General features: G+C 41.4%; 3 protein-coding genes across 3 annotated transcripts in view; 1 reads left to right on the top strand and 2 right to left on the bottom strand.

The window, feature by feature from the left end:
* LOC124372383 (carboxypeptidase M-like) overlaps nt 1-5461 on the bottom strand; it is a gene marked incomplete at its 3' end in the record, with an annotated part of 33160 nt that extends 27699 nt beyond the window's left edge. Inside the window, exon 1 of the mRNA XM_046830771.1 lies at nt 5047-5461. The remainder of the gene's footprint in view (nt 1-5046) is intronic.
* LOC124372382 lies at nt 2558-3256 on the top strand. Its single transcript, XM_046830770.1, has one exon. It carries the CDS (start codon nt 2558-2560, stop codon nt 3254-3256), a length of 699 nt encoding a protein of 232 aa, XP_046686726.1.
* A 1985-nt stretch (nt 5462-7446) lies between the features above and the next one.
* LOC124372381 (matrix metalloproteinase-2-like) lies at nt 7447-10092 on the bottom strand. The gene is made up of 2 exons (XM_046830768.1): nt 9835-10092; nt 7447-8097 (listed from the first exon to the last, which is right to left on the bottom strand). Exons 1-2 carry the CDS (start codon nt 10090-10092, stop codon nt 7447-7449), a joined length of 909 nt encoding a protein of 302 aa, XP_046686724.1.
* Between the last annotated feature and the right edge of the window lie 9647 nt (nt 10093-19739).

Raw genomic sequence — 19739 nt, 5'->3', positions numbered from 1 at the left:
ATTAAAAAGGTACAGCAAGCGTTCACGGGTCGTATGAAAACGTACATGATTGAAAACAAGCATGGTATCAAAGACCCCAAAAGATTTCTTAAAACATCTAGAAAGTCAATCATTCGCAAAATTGCACAACTCGTTGATGAACACAACATCAAATTTAACCTGAGGTTTGAAATCGAATACACAAAACCGACGAGTGGCGCGATTGAACAGAAGAATTTCAAAACTAAAAAACAAGGAGATTCTTCCAACTACAGACATTTGGGTGTACGTTACAAAGGCAATGAAAAAACTCTTGGCCGAAATGGATGAGTTTTACGCCAAGGGGTCTGGTTGGACCTTGCACAAAATCCTCCACCTCGAGTTACGAATTAATCGTTACGTTCCACTCAGAGGCTCCAGTTACGTGGAACTACACGAAAAGATTTCAGCTAAGAAAGCAATCGTAAATGTAAAGAACACTGATCAGAAATGTTTCGTGTGGTCAATCTTGGCCGCATTGCATCCCGTATACTGGCGAAACGATCCATGCGGAGTACAACACTATCAACCTTTTGAGCACGAACTAGATGTACATTTGGACGGCATCACTTTCCCTGTTAGTCTCGACAACGTCAAGCTGTTTGAAAAACGATCTGGAATATCCGTAAACGTGTACTCGTACGATAAGAAACCGGTCGTCTACCCGTTATACATTACACGAGAAGAAAAGGATAGGCATGTGGACTTGTTGTATGTCAGGGATAAAAACAACTCTCACTACTGCCTCATCAAGAATCTCAGCCAGTTAGTAAGTTCACAAATTTCAAACCATATGCACAGGACTTGGCTCTGCAAGCGCTGCTTACCACACTTTGGCACGGAAGATCTTCTAACCAAACACAAAGAAGACTGCAGCGAACACGAGGCTGTGAAAATACTGACACCGAAAGAAGGCTCTACCGTACAGTTCAAGGACTTCAAACACTCGATGAGAGTACCGTTCGTGGCTTACGCTGACTTTGAGTGTATGCTGACTTCTGTAGCCAGCAGCAGCTGGGATCCCGATGCACAAAGTTCTTACACCGAAAAGTATCAGAAACACGAAGCTGTAAGTTTCTCGTACTACTTCGTGTATCTGACGGTGATTACAAACCGCCCACTACGTATTTCGGACCGGACGCTGCGCAAGTGTTCGTGGAAAGCATCATGAACGATGCCAGGGAAATATTCCAACTTTACTCAAGAGCTGCTGCTGTACCGATGGAGCTGACTCAAGACGATTTACACGCAATAGCCAACGCTCGGCAGTGTCACATCTGTGGCAAGTCTTTCAACGATCCCGATGATTACAAAGTTCGCGATCACGACCATCTGACGGGGAAAATTCAGAGGTATGGCTCACAACTCGTGTAACCTCAACTTCAAGAAACCGCATTTCCTGCCAGTGTTTGTTCACAACCTGAGCGGATACGACACCCACCTGTTTATCAAGATGTTTGGGCTCAACAACGAGACCATCAAAGTTATTCCAAACAACGAGGAACGTTACATCTCCTACACCATCGAGGTTGAGCGTGGAGTGAAGCTACGGTTCCTGGACTCGTTGAGGTTCATGGCAAGCAGTCTAGACAAGTTGGCTAAGAACCTGTCTCCCGATCAATTTAAAAACATTTCCAAATTCTATGACGGAGAGAAACTTGAATTGTTACTTAAAAAGGGTTGTCTATCCCTACGACTATATGGACGGTATGGAGAAGTTTGAACGTTCGTCCCTGCCCGCGCAGAAACGACTTTTACAACAAGCTGAACGATGCTCACGTAAAGCCCGAAGACTACCAACATGCGGTCAAACGTTTGGAATACGTTCAACATACAGAACATGAAAGACTACACACTGTTGTACAAACCAAACGGACGTGCTCTTGCTGGCGGACATTATGGAGAACTTCCGCGACGTTTGCATGCAGGACGTACCAGCTCGACCCTGCTTGGTACTACACGGCTCCCGGACTCGCGTGGAGTGCGATGCTCAAGACCACCGGCATAAAACTCGACCTTCTCAGTGACTACAACATGATCCTGATGATCGGCAAGGGCATTCGTGGCGGAGTGTCACAGTGCTCTAACCGGTACGCCGCAGCAAACAACCCTTAAATGGAAGATTTCGATGAGGACCAGCCGACTTCCTACCTGACGTACTTGGACGCCAATAATCTGTACGGCTGGGCCATGAGTCAGTACATGCCGTATAAGAACTTCAAGTGGTGCAAAACCGACATTGACGTCACACAAGTCCCAGACGATGCACCTACCGGTTATATTCTAGAAGTTGATTTGGTGTATCCAAAGAATTTTCACGACTTGCACTCCGACTTGCCTCTGGCTCCTGAACGTCGAGTACCACCGGGATCGAAAGAAGAGAAACTCCTCACCACACTGCTAGAGAAGGAAAAATATGTTGTCCACTACCGGAATCTAAAACAGTATCTAAAACGGCATGAAACTTAAGAAAGTCCACAGAGTTATAAGCTTCAGTCAATCAGCCTGGCTCAAGCCCTACATCGACTTGAACACTGAGATGCGTACGCAAGCCAGGAACGAGTTTGAGAAAGATTTCTTCAAGCTCATGAATAACAGCGTTTTCGGTAAGACAATGGAGAACATCCGGAACAGAGTGGACATCCGACTAACCACAAAAGACGAACAAGTCGACAAGTGGACTGCTCAACCAAACTTTAAGAGCAGGACGATATTCACCGAACAGTTGGCAGCCGTTCACATGTCAAAAACGAAATTGATGTTCAATAAAGCAATCTACGTCGGCATGAGCATTCTGGACGTGTCGAAAACGCTGATGTACGACTTCCACTACAACGTCATCAAGAGGCGGTACGGTCACAAAGCCCAACTTCAATATACAGACACCGACTCGCTAACGTACCACATCCAGACGACCGACTTGTACAAAGACATCAAAGACATGATCGATCTGTTCGACACCAGCGACTACCCTCAGCCCAACCGTTACAACATGCCTCGAGTCAACAAAAAGGTACTAGGGAAGATGAAAGACGAGCTCAACGGCAGAATCATGTACGAGCACGTAGGACTTCGCTCGAAAATGTACTCCAGCAGATCCGAAGGCGGAGTGATCAAAAAGTCGAAAGGTGTCAAAAAGACAACGATAGAAAACCACCTGACCTTCGACGATTACAAACAGTGTCTGTTCACCTCAGGTATACAATACGGTTCGATGAACATGATCCGGAGCTTTTAAACACGACTTGTACAGCGTTGAACTGAACAAAATTGTTCTGTCGCCTCATGATGACAAACGCTACATCCAAGACGACGGCATCGGGACTCTGCCCTGGGGACACTACAGCATCCCCGTAGAAGTTATGGCTGAGGCTGGAAATCCGGTCTGCTCTGTCGACACAGTGAGACTACCTACGGTAAAAACAAATGTAAATATAAAAAAAAAAACTGTTTAGCTGTATGTAAATATTTTCACACATTGTATTTAAATAAAATGTATATATTTTCCTTGTTGTGGATTTTCTTTTCAGATTATTGTACTCTGTGTTTATAATCACAAAGTCTGAGATAAAATTAATGATCAATTAAAAATTAAGTGGAAGCAAACGAGCTGTAATCTGTAAGGTCGTGACCCAAGATAAACCGTTCCGAGTGTTGTGAATAATAAGTGTTTGGTATATTAAATGTTAATACAGTACTATGATGTATCTCTAGCTACAGAATATGTTGTTAAGTAGACCATCTTACATTGATAATCTAATCATTCTTCCTCTTTCATTAGAAGGTTTGAATTGTATAGGGTTCCGGGCTGGTACTTCAGATCATTCATAACAGAAAAAATAAGTGTTTTATATCAATTTAGAAAATACGCATATTAAGTTAACCTATGTTGTCTACCTATACTTTGTCAGGATAGATACTAGAAATAAATAGTAGAATAGTTACTGAAAAAAGGACTTTATGCAACGCTTTAATTAAACTTGTAACTAATTATTTTACTTACTTAATCTTTGTAACTTGTACAGTAACAAGCACTTGTAGCAGTAGCAAGCTTGTTTTTTTATTTCCCTGTAATCAGGGAATAGGCTTGTTCTCACTAAACAAACATCACAATAGTAGGGTCTAGTACCATTTACATACAGTTCACAGGCAATATACTGATACAGAGTCAAAATCAATGGGCCATGTGAATAAAAACTAGTATATGTACGCTACCTTTGAATCGGATCTGGATGTTTGAAAATTTCTTCAAGGATAAGCCTAACTAAAACTATAATTGTTTTCCTATTTACAATTCCCTAATATTTAGGGATTATTATTAAATTAAATTATTTATTAACAATATCGGCAGTGCTATACCTATGAATATTCCAAATTTAAATATAACAGTGTATGACATACAACATTTGTAATTTTGCACACAATTTAATTGTAATGCATGGGCTGTGTTCTTACGTGGTTAGTACGTAGCCAGTGCCGCATTTTCCCTATAGGCCCACTAGGCCCAGGCCTAGGGCGCAAAATTTTAGGGGGCGCATAAATTTTAAAGTACACAAAAGAAAAAAGTTGCGGCGGCGGGTGGTGTTGGCGCTCGGCGGGGCGGGTGGCCAAGGTCAACTAGGTCCGGGGTGCGATGTTGACTCATTCATTGGTTCACTGCTTTTATTTATTCAAAACACTCCTATATATATATATATATATATATATATATATATATATATATATATACTATTGTAATTATCTTTCATCAAAATTACGTAATTAAGAAATTTACTGGATTTCTACGTCAGTGTAATCAGAGTCCTCTGGAGGGGGGGGGGCGCTCTTTGGTCTGTAGGCCTAGGGGCGCCGAATTTGTAAATGCGGCCCTGTACGTAGCTTTAACACTGAAAATTATATAATGAAATTGTATCGAATATTGAAAATTTTACAAATTCAACCAAACTTTCTTCAAACGAATCAAACACAAGTTATAAATAGGCAAAATTAACGTTACCTTAACTTCACAATTGGATAATACGTACTTACAAATCACGTGGAAAATTCCCAATCACGTAAAAGTATTTTTTTTTTCTGAATTTAAAAATAACACACGGCGATAAAGTAAACGCGTCGCGGTACTTCAGTAATGAACGCTACAGCCGTGAGAAGGCTATTGCATGTGGGATAGTTGTTCGGACTGTTCTGACCACAGATAACCTATTGGGCGCAGATAACACTGTGTGTACAAATATTATAGTATTAGACCTGCTTTACTAAAACACGTATTGGTGCGTTACATCTATTGGAACACGACGCTGTCCTACATAAACGAGGACACTGATAAACGTCATCACTGAACCATGCGAATGGTGTTTCGCGTAATGTCGTACATGAACTCTGTCTGAGACACCAATATTATGTACGCCGTAGTGCCCACGTCGCCTTGTGCGGACGCAACTGCTGTAGTGAAATCCAATTCGACTTGTATATCGTTTCTGGACCTGTCTCGGCTGGTGGGATGCAGATGCGTGTCAATCACGACGATGGGGTACCTCGATTTAAAATCGTCCATGTTGACATACACGTCCGTATCGCCGTACATGAGTTTCGTAAATGTCAAGTACTGGTCGTACAACAGCATGTAGTTTTGAGCCGTCATATCGCAGTTTTTGCATTTCTGCCGGATAGCGGTGTCCGTTGATTTTTACCGACACATTCTTCAAGTTGCAATGATCGAATCGACTTGGATTTTTCTTCTGCTTGTTGGTGCGGTCTGTTTGCAGTGCAACGATAATGAATTTGGGGATTGTAACACGTTACGATAGAGGCCGGTGACGTCAAAGTTGAACGTTGAACCGAACACGCCTTTCTTATCGATACACTGCCACTGCAAGTAAGTGTATTTCAGCGAATCCTTATCACTCATTTGTTTGAGACCGGCAATCAGCTGGCTCTTGGCGTTTTGTCTCGTACTCGACCAACGGAACCACGCAACACAAACGACTTGATTACAACTTTACCGTCTGCCGGTTCAGTTGCTCCTTGTGCGTTACCCGACCAGTGGTATATAGCGTCATTGTCTTCGGCTCGAGTGAACGTGATTTCGAACCCGCCCTTGTACATCGGGTTGCGTAAATGGTCAAAGAATCCCAGACCCAAGTGGCCGAGTGTACCCAACCCTTCGAACTTGCCGCCGCCACTAAACTTGGAAATGAAACCGCTAGTCGGCAACATGTACATTTGCGATTTACTGTAGCTCACCAATCCTTTCACTTGACTCGTAATGCCGGGATGGTCCACACTGTCGAGCAGAGTGTTGTGTTTTTTCAGTTCGATTCGCGAAAACAGATACGCTGGAAAATTGTCAATCAGTTGAATTGTCGACGCTGCGTGGTATTCGGTACCGTCAGATTTCTTGACCAACTCTCCGTGTATGTGGTACATTATGCGAGAATCGTAAAACGCATCTCCGTGATCCAATTTGAAAACCGTATAGTTGTTTGGCGTATTGAAGTTTAGGTCGGAGACCGGCATCACGGTCCGGTACTCGCTCCGCTCGATTCCAGTAACTTGTTCATCGTACAACTTGTCCATTCTCGTGTATCTAACACTATCTAACATTGCTTTACAACATTACTTGTGTTCAATAGGATATACAAATAAAGTTTTACTAGTGTTTAAGCGTCAGATCTGAGGTGTAACAACTTTGATACCATAACGTGCAATTGTTTCAGGATACTATCTTCCATGCAACTGATTTGCAAACACGTCAAACAGACTTGGTGCAGTTCGAGTTACACGTTTTGAGAATTCATTGTACTCGTATACAAGCGATTCGGTCATAAAGTACAGCCTCCCGTTAGTGTATCGAAATGCGCTCGTGATTTGTTTCGGCAGGTCTGGAAACACGGTAGTAAAAGCTCCGAGCAATTTCGCTTTCAGTTTACACTCATCCACCTCAAACACCAGCTCGTTATGTTGGTCAGAATGTACGTTAATCCTTTATGGGTGTTTACAGCAGACTTCACTTCAATGTCAGGAAAAACCCGAGAAGACCTTGAGTATCTGTATTACCTAGTAAACTCAAACTTGGATATTGAATGAAGTACACTTGTTTTCTGGTAAACAAAGCTATTTTCACCATTAGGCCGTTCATAAATGGCAGTTATGTTTACAAAATCGTGCGGCAGAGAAAACGGTAACCACCGCGTTGTTATTTTGGGTCGGTTGAACTGTGACGGCTCACGGTCTGTTTCGTCCATATCTACTATCCATACCTTCTTGTTGTGAAACATGAAGATCTTGTTGTTTAGTATCAAAACTGTACGTAATTTGGTTTTGTAATCACACAGGTCGTTAGTCGAAACTCCTCTATCGGTTGGTGGTCGCGATGTAGTGGTAGTCGTAGTAGTTGTCGTCGTCGTCGTGGAAGGAACGGGATAACCGTTAGAGATATTGGATACCGTAAATATCGTCCTTAGCGAGATCGAGTTCGAACATGTTTTTGGTGGTCGGTGGAATTTCGTAGTAAGGATTCATCACGGCGCCTCGTTGTGATGAATGGCTCAATCCCAACGCGTGACCGATCTCGTGAACCAAAACAGAGAAGAACGATGTTTTTCCAGGTGCCGGGAGATTCATAGTCATGTCCCAGTCTTCATCGACGTCGAAATGAATATCAGTCTGGTTTTTCAAGATGTCTGGGAAAAAGGCGTGTGCCAACACCGATCCGCGACCGTCGAACTTATACAGACATGGCGATCTAGTAGCGTACATGACGTGGAGAGAATCCAACGATATAGGAATGTTGGGATCGTAGAACGAGCGATAAAACGTGAGATTAGTGTGTCTCGTCCAAACGCCAAAAGCAGCGTTAACCAACGGCATGTATTGTGGTTTGCCCAACCAGTTCCATGTCACTATATTATTGAACCATTTTGTGGTGTTGCTCAGTATTCTATACGGCAAAGGATTGTCTTTGTTCCCGCATCGCGGTCTCTTCATGAATGCTTCTGTTTCAGGGTTCATGGACCCGTCAACTGTGAGATTATATTTAGCTTGAAATGTCTCTATCGCCACATTTAAGATTTCCCCCGTCTACCAACGAAGTAGTGTTGTCATTCTCTAAATATCCGTAACGTTTCAAATAACGCACAGAGTCAAAGTCTTCATTTGCATATACTAAGGTGGCTGCAATAACCAAATACGTGCAGTAATACATCTTGTCTACTAATGTACTACATTACCAAAGTTTTGAATAGATTAAGCACGATCCGGAACCAGGTCCAAATAAACGTAACTGATAACATCGTCGTTTAACAGAGCGGTATTGTTTTGGTCCGTGATGGCTAGTTTGATCTGTTGCAGCTTATGTAGCCCTTGTCTAACCGATACATAGTGTGGGTACTGCGGTCTCTCTGATATTTTTATAACCGTGCGGCACATCGGGATAGAACTGATACAATATTGCCGTCTCTTGGTGTTTGTGTTGGTGCACGTCGTGACTCACATAACTGTTTTCCACAATGTCGCAGTGTACTTCGACTATTTCCACCGGTCTTAGATTCGGCGGGTTAGTTGCTGTTACTGTTTCACCAGCATTATATGTAGTGCTACGCTGATCAAAACCGAGGAGTGCACAAAGATTCGAATCCATGCGAAAATTGTACGGTGATCTGAGAACGACGCGATCGCCATTTCTTGTAATCTTGAGATAGTTTCCAAATTTTTGTTGCAACGATTCCATCGTCCAATAACCGGGGTCTAGTGGCACATTGTATTTTTCCTGTGCAAAGGCAACGTGCGCCGTTTCTCTCAGGTTTGTAGATATTGTTTTCCGAATAGAAACCAATCAGAGCAACTTTATATTTCACGGTGTCGTCCAAGTGGATTGGATGCTCGAAATGCAAGTTCAGCACGGAACCTTTACCGAAGAGTTTTAACACAGGCATTATTACTCTATATCCAAGTCCAAGTCCAAGTTTATACTAGTATACTTACTATAGTACTGTGGGTATAGTTACTGTGTCTATATGTAAGCGTGCATCGCACTTATACGCTACACACTACTCTATTGAAGGGAAAAACACTTTTTCATACAGTTCTGATGCCGTATTTGCACATTGACGCTTCCAGTTTTCGAGTTGTTCGAACCTTGTATTAAGCCTCCTAATGTTTTCTTGCAGTGTAAACGAAGTTTGCTCGTTTAATCTCCTCGAGAAGTCGTCAATTTCTTTTCTGATCACTACGTCGTGTTCGTCTACAGATTTTGCAGCGTTTACGATCCGTCTGTTTTTCACGTTTACTTTGTTGTTGATAAACTTTACCTTGCTGGTGAGCTCATCTGCTTTCTGGGTGTGAGACTTTAAATCGTTCTGAACCGTTTCCACAGTATGTCGTAAAGTTTCTAAATTTACCTCGCCACCTCTCCTGAAAGACTCCAATCTTTCATTTATTCGCGCTTCCACGTATTGTTTGATAGTTGTTTGATCGCCATATTGTGAAGCAAAATCTTTTAACTTTTTCATTTATTTGCGCTTCAAAACATATTGTTTGATCATCATACTATCGTCATTGGCAGACGTCAAACTTTTCATTTATTCGAGCATCCACATATTTTAATACATTGGTTTCATCACTTATCATTACTTCGTTGAATTTGTTCACTGCAAACATTATGCAAACCAAGATTTCCAATTGTATTTATCTTTCTCCAACGCGCTTTCTATATCAGTAAAACTTTTGCAACCAGACATGTATAGCCTTAACACTTCCAGGCACAAGTGTCCACATATGGGCTGGTCGTCGTAGTCTTGAATTCGTTTGGTGTTGTACATCAGATTCTCTGGACCCAAGTAGCGGACTAGTTTCCCGCGGTGGCTGACTGTCACCGTACGAGTCGAAGTAGACTTTGCTGTGACCCATCTTCATGTAACACGTCCAGTGTGTACCGTCCGAATCCAGATCGCCCAGATTGATTATGCCGCATTCGATGCGATGCGGTTTGACCGGTAACGCTTCTCGCATAAATACACCGCGAAAGTTGGGAATGTTCAGTCTACGAGCCCACACGTTCAAATCACTCGCTGACATCGGTTTAATATGCTTAACTATGTTTTTTAATCAACGATAAAAGTTTTCCATCTATACGTTTACGGAGACCGTTGCCACTGGGATCTTTTTCGGATGATGGAATCGAGTTCGTTGTCAATCAGGTTCTTCAGCCACGGGACAAGTTGCTCTTTCAGCAACGGTGCAATTTTCCGTCTCACTAGCGGTGATACGAATTTCTTTCCGTACGGCAAGTTGTCCTCTACGAATCCCAACACTTCTTTCAGTAGCCCACCGTCAACGTTTTTCTCCAACTGTCCGTACTCCAACGATAATCGCACACCGCTATTGTTCTTTATCGCTTTCTGCACCGTCTTATGCTGTTGAATTCGTCAACATGATTGTATCACCACCACTGCTCGACAATTGATCTTTCGCAATACCAATCACTGCCGATCTGCGTTTCTTGTAGGCGATGCGCATCTTGCGCTTCTGACCCTCGGTCAATTTTATTTTGTGTTTGTGTAATTCACTCATTCTGCAACACTCTTACTGTAAGAAGTCACGTATGTCAATTATCTCTGATACCGTATACAGGATTTGATTATTTCCCGCACTAAAGTAAATGTAATGACGCGCTGGATTATCACTAATGTAGGGAGCATCATGGACAGTTACTGTCAAAAGTGTAAGAAAAAGACTGCATCGCTCAAACAACAAACAGTAAAAACTTCCAATAACAGATGGCGGTCAAAGTCGGTGTGTGGAACGTGTGGCTCGAAAAAGAGTACGTTCGTAAAACTCTCGGAACATGAACCAATAGTAGAAGCGAGAGAACTGCACAAACCTGTGATCAAAAAGTTTCCTAGACGGCGTATAGTAAATTTGGGCATCGACGACTTGTGGGCTGCCGACTTAGTAATAATGACGGCTTACTCTAAAGTCAACCGAGGCTTCAAATACATGTTGAACGTTATTGACACGTTCAGTAAGTACGCTTGGTCGGAGCCGTTAAAGACAAAGAGTGGTGTGGACGTGGCCAGGGCTTTCGAATCGATACTGAAAAGAGCCGCGGATGCAGATCACAGGCCACCCAACTTGTTGCACACGGACAAGGGCCGCGAATTTGAAAACAAAGACTTTAAGCAACTGCTGAAACGGTACAGTATAAAAATGTACCACACGGAGAACGAGGAAAAGAGCGCCATCGTGGAACGGTTCAACCGGACGCTCAACAACAAAATGAAAATAGAGTTTGAGGCGAGAAACTCGTTCAAGTGGCTCGACATCCTGCAACTGTTAGTCGCACAGTACAATGAGGCGGACATGCACAGATCAATCGGCATGACACCGTCAGACGTTGATGAAACAAACGAAAATCAAATATTACTAAAGTTCAATAAATTGAAATCAAAGATACCCATTAGAAAACCTAAACTGAAAGTGGGTGACCGTGTGCGCATCACTGTGAAAAAAGAAGCGTTTGCCAACAAGTACAAAAGCAATTGGACGCGAGAGATTTTCACAGTTTCTAAAGTCATTGACACTAGACCGGTTACGTACAGAATCACTGACGCTCAAGGTGAAGAAATAGAAGGGTCATTTTACGAGAAGGAATTACAGAAAACTGTCTTGTAATACACATAGACTATACTATTCTTTGACGTATGTTACAGTATAGTAGTCAACCATGGCCAATCGCACACCAATACAAGTCAACACAATATCTTCATCGTCCTCGCCAAATTATTCTGAGCCACAGGAAGTTAGACGATATGCTAATCCAGTGCAAGACAACACGGTTTCATGTAGCAATAGGACTATAACCTACCACCCGGTGAATGACCCGGCTGTTGAAAGGATGTCCACAGATGTCATAAGAGCTTTGAACCGATTGTTTGGTGAGACCGACGACTAGGTCTAAATACTACGTTAGAAATACACGTAACGTTATTTTGACGGCTAGACACGTAGACGCATTACTGTATATTTGATGGTGCACTGGTTTGCATGTATATTAGTCTGTAAAATGGACATAAAAGTATACTGCAAAGAATCGCTAGCAAATAGCGCAGCTCTTATACCGCAGCCACTTCGCTGTCTGATAGTCGGCACATCGGGATGTGGAAAAACCAATCTGTTGTTGAATCTGGTGTACAAACGAGAAAGGAGTCAAGTTTTAAAAAGCTGTACGTGTTCAGTCGGTCTATACACCAGACGGCTTACACAGACATGTTGCAAGACGTTTACGAGTATTGAGAAAAAACTTTGTACGAAAATCGCTTACTTCTTTAGCAGTTGTGAGGATCTCATATCGGTGGAAGAAATGTGACCGCAACGCGTTGGTCGTGTTTGACGATTGTCTGATGGAGCAGCAAGACAAAATTAAAGATTACTTTATTCGCAGCCGACACAAACAGAATGATATCGTGCGTGTACTTGAGTCAGAGTTATGGGAAAGTTGACATGCAAGTGATTCGTAATAATGTGAACATGCTGTGCGTGTTTAAACAAAACAAACATTACACCAAAACGAATATACGACGACTTTGTTGGATCGGACATGACGTATCGTGAATTTGAAACTTTATGCAGAAAGTGTTTGGTCTCAACCGCACGGATTTATTTCAATAGACATGGACGAGGAAAGCGCATAACGGTAAATACAAGTTTATGCTTAACGACGTGATACACGCTACATCACCGTTTCCCCAATAACGATGATACACGCAAATATTTTTTAAACGATGTATCACCGTTCTACCACTGACGATGATATACGTAAATATTTTTTTAAAACGATATACCACCGTTCTACCACTGACGATGATATACGTAAAAACGACATACCACCGTTTACTGAACTACGTGTAATATGCTATACATCACGTGCATGTGCAATATTTTAATAATTAGTAGTACAGTATTCATGATGTCGCCAATACGACGCCGAACCAAAAGACGTCAATATAATATCGAAAACGTGTTGATCAAGAAAATAAAATCTGAGCCAAATATACCACCAGAACCTATCGTCAAATTTTCCAACTGCGGAAGAGGCCAAACGCTTTGCCCGACAAGACGATTAAATTACGCGAGGCGTTCTTGAAAGGCGAACAAGAAGTTTTGGAACAACGCGATAGGGAAGATAGAAAAAAAACTCTATTGTAGGAAATGTAGAACTTAAAGATGTACCAAAAATTCCTCCAGCGCACGAGGTGTGTTTACCGTCCGTGAACGAGGCCAAAAAGTTTAAAGATATGGATAAGCGGTTACGTGCAGAGTTTGCCGGTGTGCAAAAGAAAGAACAGTTGGATACACGAGCTAAAGAAAAACAGTACGAACCAATTACGCGTGCAATCAAAGATAGACAGCGCAGAAACAGAAAGAGAAACGATTGAAACAACTCAAAACTGTCACGTTACAAAAACGATTGCGTAAAGATTTCGTACCATCGGCCATGAGTACACCGAATCGTGATGTCACTACTGCATCTGACACACCACCACTACCACCCGAACCGGAAGATGATGAAAACCTGATAGACCAGTCGATACAAGAGTACGTGGAAGAGAGAGGCCAAGATCTCGGACAGCTGGCTCGCGAGTACATGACACAAGCTAAGGACCAAGTGTTTTGGTATATGGTACGATATGAGTGATCGTCAATTGGAAAATTGGTCATTCGACTATTACAGTAAAAATGGACGATATACTGATGACAAAAGAAAATAAACGATACAGAGGCACAGTTGGTTTATGGAAACTACTGACCGACCCAGGAAATGTAAGTGATGACGAATACACCAGCGAGGATCGAGACAACTACAAAGATATATTGATCGTGTCGGACGCGCTGTACCAGAGGAAACGATTGTCACAACACAACGACCCAAGTCGAGCGTCGGTGCAAAGTGGAAGTATTTAATAAAACCGATCTGGGACGAACACAGACTCGAGCAGATGCGCGCCACGACATTTGGAGCCAGCGGTTCGGGACTGAAACGTTACACCAACGTACCGATCGAGTACAAGTACATTGGTAATTTAAAAGATCTAATCGACAGGCTGATGTTCATACAAGCGCAGGAAGCGGCCGGCAACAACAATTTCCACAACGAGAAAATGTCCGTGGTGCAGTTCATCAACGATCGCATGGAAGAATTGGTGACGAAACCCAACGGTCTCAAGTACGTCTTGAGGTGTCTGTCGGCGATGCCTGAACATGTCATAAACGGATCCGGTCTGTTGAACGATTATCATAAACAATCTACCGTTTGAATTGCACGCCCCCGGTTACAACTTCCTGGGACCCGGGTCCCGGCTTCAACAGAGACTGAAACGTAACGATCGCGGTGTGAATCCACTCGATGAAGCTGCGCGCCAACATGATATATGGTACAGCAAACACAAGAACACCAAGGACCGATGGGAAGCGGACAAAGTGTTACAGGACAAAGCGTTCGGACCGCGTCATTGCTCCGGACGCTGATCTGTCCGAGCGGCTGTGGAGTCCTAGGCACGGGCTCGGCAATGTGGGCAAAGCGTAAACTCGGTATGGGACTGTCGACGTCGGGTTGTGTGTATCCCCAACTGTGACATCGGGTTGTGTGTATCCCCACACACACACACACACTGCAGACAAACTGTGTAGGGTGTTCCTTACACCGCGTGTCAAATTCTCGTTGCTAAGTACATGGCATTCATGATCATCAGTCACATCGCTCATAATGTATTGACACAAAAAGATGGTTGGACCACTAGATAGATTGTAACTATGGATCTAAAGACTACGCTCAACCGGCTGCAAGCACCACGCTACACACGGCTCACCGACTTGAGTTCCTAACGTACCGTACCGCGTAATGCAATTCGAGCGCTGCACCACACGAATAGGAGAGACCGTCATGGCTATCCTGGAAGACAACGAGGACCAGTACCGAGTGTTTCTCCCCGAACGTTATCTGCATGCACTTACAGACGATGATATAAACAAAGTACAACAACACCAAAGACGTTGATCGCATGTCACTGAAATACTTGGGCAGAGGCAAAGGAATCGAATTTTGTGTAACCGCAGTCAAGTAACCAAAGTACACGCACAAGACCATAATACACACACACAAGACAAAAAAAAAAAAAAAAAAATGGTTTCGCTCGGACACCGTAAACTCGGCGGAGGCACAATCTCTGACTATCTGAGCACCGACATACAACGTGACGTTTAGAAATGACATCTTGTCACGTCTTTAAACATTTTTTTTTTTAATTTTCGGATTTGATTTCAAACTGTATTGGTTTTTCAACACCCTTGTAAACCAGGTGTATTACGTTGAAGGCTCCACTGTTGTAACTCGATACGATATCATTAGTCAGTATGTCGTCGAAATGTCTAGGCAAGTAAACGTAGCACACGTTTGAAACCACCTAAATGACGCAACGTTGCCAAGATGGTCGAGTCGACTTTTTCGAGTTTCACGACTTTGTAGTATTGATGAGGTATCAGATCAGAGACTTGGACATAGTGCCCGGGTGTACAAGTGTTCAACGCGCTCACTAGACTGATCGTTGTTGCGTTGGCTTCCTCACAACGAGAATGTTGACACGCGGTGGATTCCTCACAATCAGCTGTTACGTTGGATTCCACACTATCAGTTCGTAAGTCGACTCCTCCGACCGACCTGCATGTGTTGGTTCTCTGATGCCGTAACATGCACCTTTTAACCACCACTTTGCCACACACATCACATGTAGCAGTTTTCACTTTGGGCATTGCACCCGACACGGTAGCCATGTTGGTACTAACCAACTACCTAGTATCCCAACACTGCCTCAATCTCTGTACAGTATGAGTGATGTTCGTATGGGTCGCGTTGTGTAACTCGGGCACCGCCGACCGCACCGCCGACTCACCGCGTTGTGTTACTGCCGCCGCCGCCGCCGTGTGTGTGTTGCTCCGCTTTGTGTAATCGACAAAAAAGTTTTTACGCAACTGCTGAAACAGTACAGTGTAAAAAATAAAAAAACAACTTGTTGCACACGAACAAGAACCGCGAGACTTTAAAAACAAAGACAACTACTGAAACGGTACAGTGTAAAAAATAAAAACACAACTTGTTGCACACGAACAAGAACCGCGACTTTAAAAACAAAGACAACTACTGAAACGGTACAGTGTAAAAAATAAAACACAACTTGTTGCACACGAAACAAGAACCGCGACTTTGACAACAAAGATTTTAAGCAACTCATCCCTCCCTCATCCCTCTTTGGGACGCCTTAGAACCGGCGGAACATATCTACTATAATAATCCCTTACTGAAAAAGTAATTAAAAAATTTGGGAGGGGTCTAGAACCCCGGACGCACTCCTGGCTACGTCCTTGCTGATTAGAGGGTTTCAATACCCTTGACTGGCCGGTGTTCCGGTCTCCCCCAAAGAAGATTGCAAAATTATCCGGGCGCCACTGGTTGATTGCAAAATTATTTAAAACTGTTTTTTTTTTCAATCATAACTTTGGTTTAAGGCATTTTGAAGATGTCATTTTTGTTTTTCTATATGACTAGATATGCTCATTCTCATTTTAAGATACAACTTTCAAGTATTCCATATTTGGAAGTCCACCTTAGTGCTTGATACATTAGCGATGTTCTATGGACTAAAACAATGGCTATGAGACTAGAACACTCACACTATTCTTTCGGTGCTGTGCTACACACATCCCATCATTAGGTGGTGTAACATTAGATACTATGGTATTATATACCTGTAAGAAATGGCCTTAAATGATAGTTTTTTATTTTAGGTGCTGAGAGACAAATACATCTCGTAGGTCAGTATAGATTAGATGTTATGAGAATGGGAATTCAGTGGGGAGTATGAATAAGTGGAAATTTTATTAATATTATTCAACCACAAAAACCTTTAATCAATTTTCTATGTTTATTTACAAGACACGTTCTAGTTTTATACAATAATAATAGTAATAATATCTGCGAGGGTTAAGAGAATTTAGTGAAAACGTAAGAAATAGCAAAACCTGGATATAATTCAATATGAGAAAAATGTACAGCTGAGACCGTAACAAAGGATTCTGCAAAGAAGATAACAAGAGATAAGTAAAGAAACCCACCACTGAACCAGAACGACAGGATGTGGGACAAAGAAGGACATTGCGGTGACTAATTAGGTATTATGAGCTTTACTATTTTATTAGATTTGTCCTAAACACTTTTCTTTATTAAAACATATCAACATATTATAGCAAAATAAGAGTAATATATAGGCCAGTGACATGTGTCCCATTTTTAATTAACTTTAAACAATAAATAAACCCATTTTTAGATAAAATCATTTTATAAGACTGGAAATTGTCATTACATAACAGTATTGAAAAATGAAAAACCTTTTATATAAATTGCCACTTCCAAATCACACAATACGGCACAAAACACACACTTGCCAGGTACATCTTAGAATTAATTTCGATTGTAAATTATAAATATGACGAAACGTAACTACTTTTGTAAAAACAGGGTTTTTGGAAATTTCCTATCATTCAGTTAAACCATCAGTCACCAGAGAAAGAAGAACGCCTAAAATTTAACGTGGGATCCGAACCTCGGAGTTGTCAAATTTAAGACTGACAGAAAATTCTAAAGCTTTCTTGAGCCAGAATAAGGATTCTGTTGAGACCACTGGCCTGCTTTGTGGCCGTATTGGTAGTGGACATTACGTACAGATACATCTAGCTGACGTAAATACACGGTGGTAAAAACCCATCGCCTCGAACTCCCAAAACAGGTGTTTTTTTGTAGCTGATACATCACTCCCATACAACTGTCGGCCAATTCGAAAATTATTTTTTCATAGCGATTTTAATATTTTTACAATAATAACATACATGTAATAGTAAACCATCAGCGCGTTTTCCAACGACCATTAAGAACCTATCTGGTTCTAGCACAAGCCAAATAGTAGAATAAAAGTAGCCTACAATAGTATACAAAGTTATGCTAATTACTTTTTTTACCAACAAGCTAAACTGTATGAACATAATTATTGTTTTTGAAAGAAAATGATTTGACATAAACAGCTACGATAGAAAGGACTTTTTTAAAAATAAATGAACGTACTGGACTCTTTCCATCGCCAGTCTAAACGCAGAAATGATGTGTGTGTGAAACACTTGGGAAATATGCCTCTATTGGGGGAAGGGGGAGGATGGAATACTTCCAAGAGAAACAAACAGAAGGAAACGGGGGCCTTTCCCCGAATAATAACTTAAAACGTGACTCAAAAACAAGTTTATCTATTTATAAATTAAATTTTAACCTAAATATGTGGTTTACATAGCTATTAGCCAGCTTTTGATAGTAATGTAATAGGTAACTAGTAGGGGGTTAAATAATCCTTAATCTTTTTATCATTATATTCTATTCATACACGCAGTGATCTTACTCTTGCCCTTGGAAGCGCTGATAGTTTAGTTATTAGGCCTACATGTATTTTTTTTTTATTGTAAAACATCAAAAACCGCGATGAAAAAATATTTTTCAAATTGGTCGAAAGTTGTACATGAGTACTGTAATCAGCTACAATAAGACACCTGTTTTAGAAGTTTGGGTCGATAGGGTTTGGCCACCGTATATTTATGTCAGCTAGATGTCTCTGTGTGTATTGATCACCACCAATACGGTCACAAAACAGACAGTGTCTCAAAATAATCCTTATTCTGGATCTAGAAAACTGGAATTTGTACGTCAGTCGCAAATTTGCCAATACATTCAAACGGACAACTCAGAGGCTCGTATCACATGTTAAATTTTAGGCTTTCCTTTTTTCTCTGGTGACCGTAGTATGTTGACCTTATATGTGTAAAACGAGAACGCATTTTATTCACACCTACTCTGTACACCGTTCAGTTTATATCTATTTCTCTTTCAAAAACTGTACAAAATTTGCTAATATCCGTTACAAGAACAAAAGTCTGTGTTTAACAATTAACTTGTTTTTTTACATTACGTTGTTACCTTCTAAATAATTGTTTTCATTCAGTTAACGGTTAGGAGGCGAAATGCCATGCTCATGTGCTTTTTTATAGGACTCTTTTATTATCAGCATTAAAGAGTTTGCGTTATGTTTGTGCTGAGAGTTTAAAAAGGAAGTAATTTTAATCAGTGTAGCAATATTGTGTAGCCTACATTTTAATATCAAACTAGATATAATTATAAAATTAAACGATACTAATTATAACAGCAATGCGCTAGTATACTATAATACCTATATAATGTTTAACGCAGTATAAAATAAATTACACTACTCATTAAAGTACCACACTCGTACTCAAGAACTCAGGCTAAATGTTAAATGTGCCTTGTTAAACGTCCCAACGGTGTCAAATGTTACAGTTTTGACATGAACGCACATGCATATGCCGCACATACAGTTTGTGACACACATGCTTAACACATGTAGCCTACATGCTGTGGATATTCGGTTCGGAACCTTGCAAAATACATAAACAATAGAAGTGCAATAATCGGTAATAGTGAATGGGCAAGACTGAGATAGATGATTTATTAGATCACATTAATTTAATATCTCAAACTAATATTCATATATAGACTCTTGTTCATACATAATTTAAGAATGAAGAGAACAATGCAAAGTGTACTATCTCAATTTATA

This window comes from Homalodisca vitripennis, unplaced genomic scaffold (assembly GCF_021130785.1).
Source record: "Homalodisca vitripennis isolate AUS2020 unplaced genomic scaffold, UT_GWSS_2.1 ScUCBcl_3043;HRSCAF=8300, whole genome shotgun sequence".
NCBI classification, from domain to species: domain Eukaryota; kingdom Metazoa; phylum Arthropoda; class Insecta; order Hemiptera; family Cicadellidae; genus Homalodisca; species Homalodisca vitripennis.
This window is presented reverse-complemented; position numbering and strand designations above follow the sequence as displayed.